The 784-nt window shown below is 55.5% G+C and overlaps 1 protein-coding gene across 1 annotated transcript; it reads left to right on the top strand.

Annotated features, from left to right (window-relative positions):
* Positions 1–217: 217 nt before the first annotated feature.
* Positions 218–584, top strand: LOC124695213 (protein RADIALIS-like 3). Its single transcript, XM_047228091.1, has 2 exons — positions 218–459; positions 509–584. Exons 1-2 carry the CDS (start codon positions 218–220, stop codon positions 582–584), a joined length of 318 nt encoding a protein of 105 aa, XP_047084047.1.
* The last annotated feature ends 200 nt before the right edge of the window (positions 585–784 follow it).

Here is a 784-nt window from a genome sequence, read left to right as displayed (position 1 = left end):
GCGCCATTTGCGGCAGGTTTAGTCAGATCCATGTTGCCACAAAACTGACGTACGTCTTAACTTCCTCCCCCGCCGGCCCTATAAATATGGATCGATGGAGTACTCTCCGGTCACAACTCACAAGTCGATCCATCCATTGGTAGCCACAAGAAGACAAGCTAGCTAGCCAAGTCGAGCGAGGCTTTGTGTTGCAGTAGAGTGTGAGAGAGAGATCGAGATGGAGTGGAGCACGGCGGAGAACGACAGGTTCGAGCGCGCGCTGGCCACGTACGGAGGCGACTCCTCCGGCGTCTGGGAGCGCGTGGCGGCGGCCGTCGGCGGCGGCAAGACGGCCGACGACGTGAGGCGCCACTACGCCCTGCTCACGGAGGACCTCGGCGACATCGAGCGCGGCCGCTACGGCTACCCCACTGGCACTGGCGCCAACAACGCCAACCATCGCAACAACGGCAGGAACAGGTAGGAATAGGATACATTCAATATTTCAGTTTCGATTAAACGTTTACAGCTCTCTGAGCTTTGTGCCGTCGCGTGCAGAACCAATCGGGCCCAGACATGACGGGGCCATGGGGTTTACGGAGTGAAAATGGACGAAGCACACCTACCAAGTACGAGCAAGCTAGCTAGCAGCTTACAAGTGTGATCGTGTATATGGACGTACGTATATGATGTATGTTTGGGGCTTGGGAGTATAGGTACTACTCCGTAGTAATCATACAGCTCTGTCGTCGCGAGACAAGCTACGTACGTATGTTTGTGTGCATGTTCCTCTTGTGTGACCGTA

The sequence above is a fragment of the Lolium rigidum genome, chromosome 3 (assembly GCF_022539505.1).
Source record: "Lolium rigidum isolate FL_2022 chromosome 3, APGP_CSIRO_Lrig_0.1, whole genome shotgun sequence".
Taxonomy (NCBI): Eukaryota; Viridiplantae; Streptophyta; class Magnoliopsida; order Poales; family Poaceae; genus Lolium; species Lolium rigidum.
The sequence above is the reverse complement of the archived record's forward strand: the minus strand, read 5'-3'. Positions and strand labels throughout refer to the sequence as shown.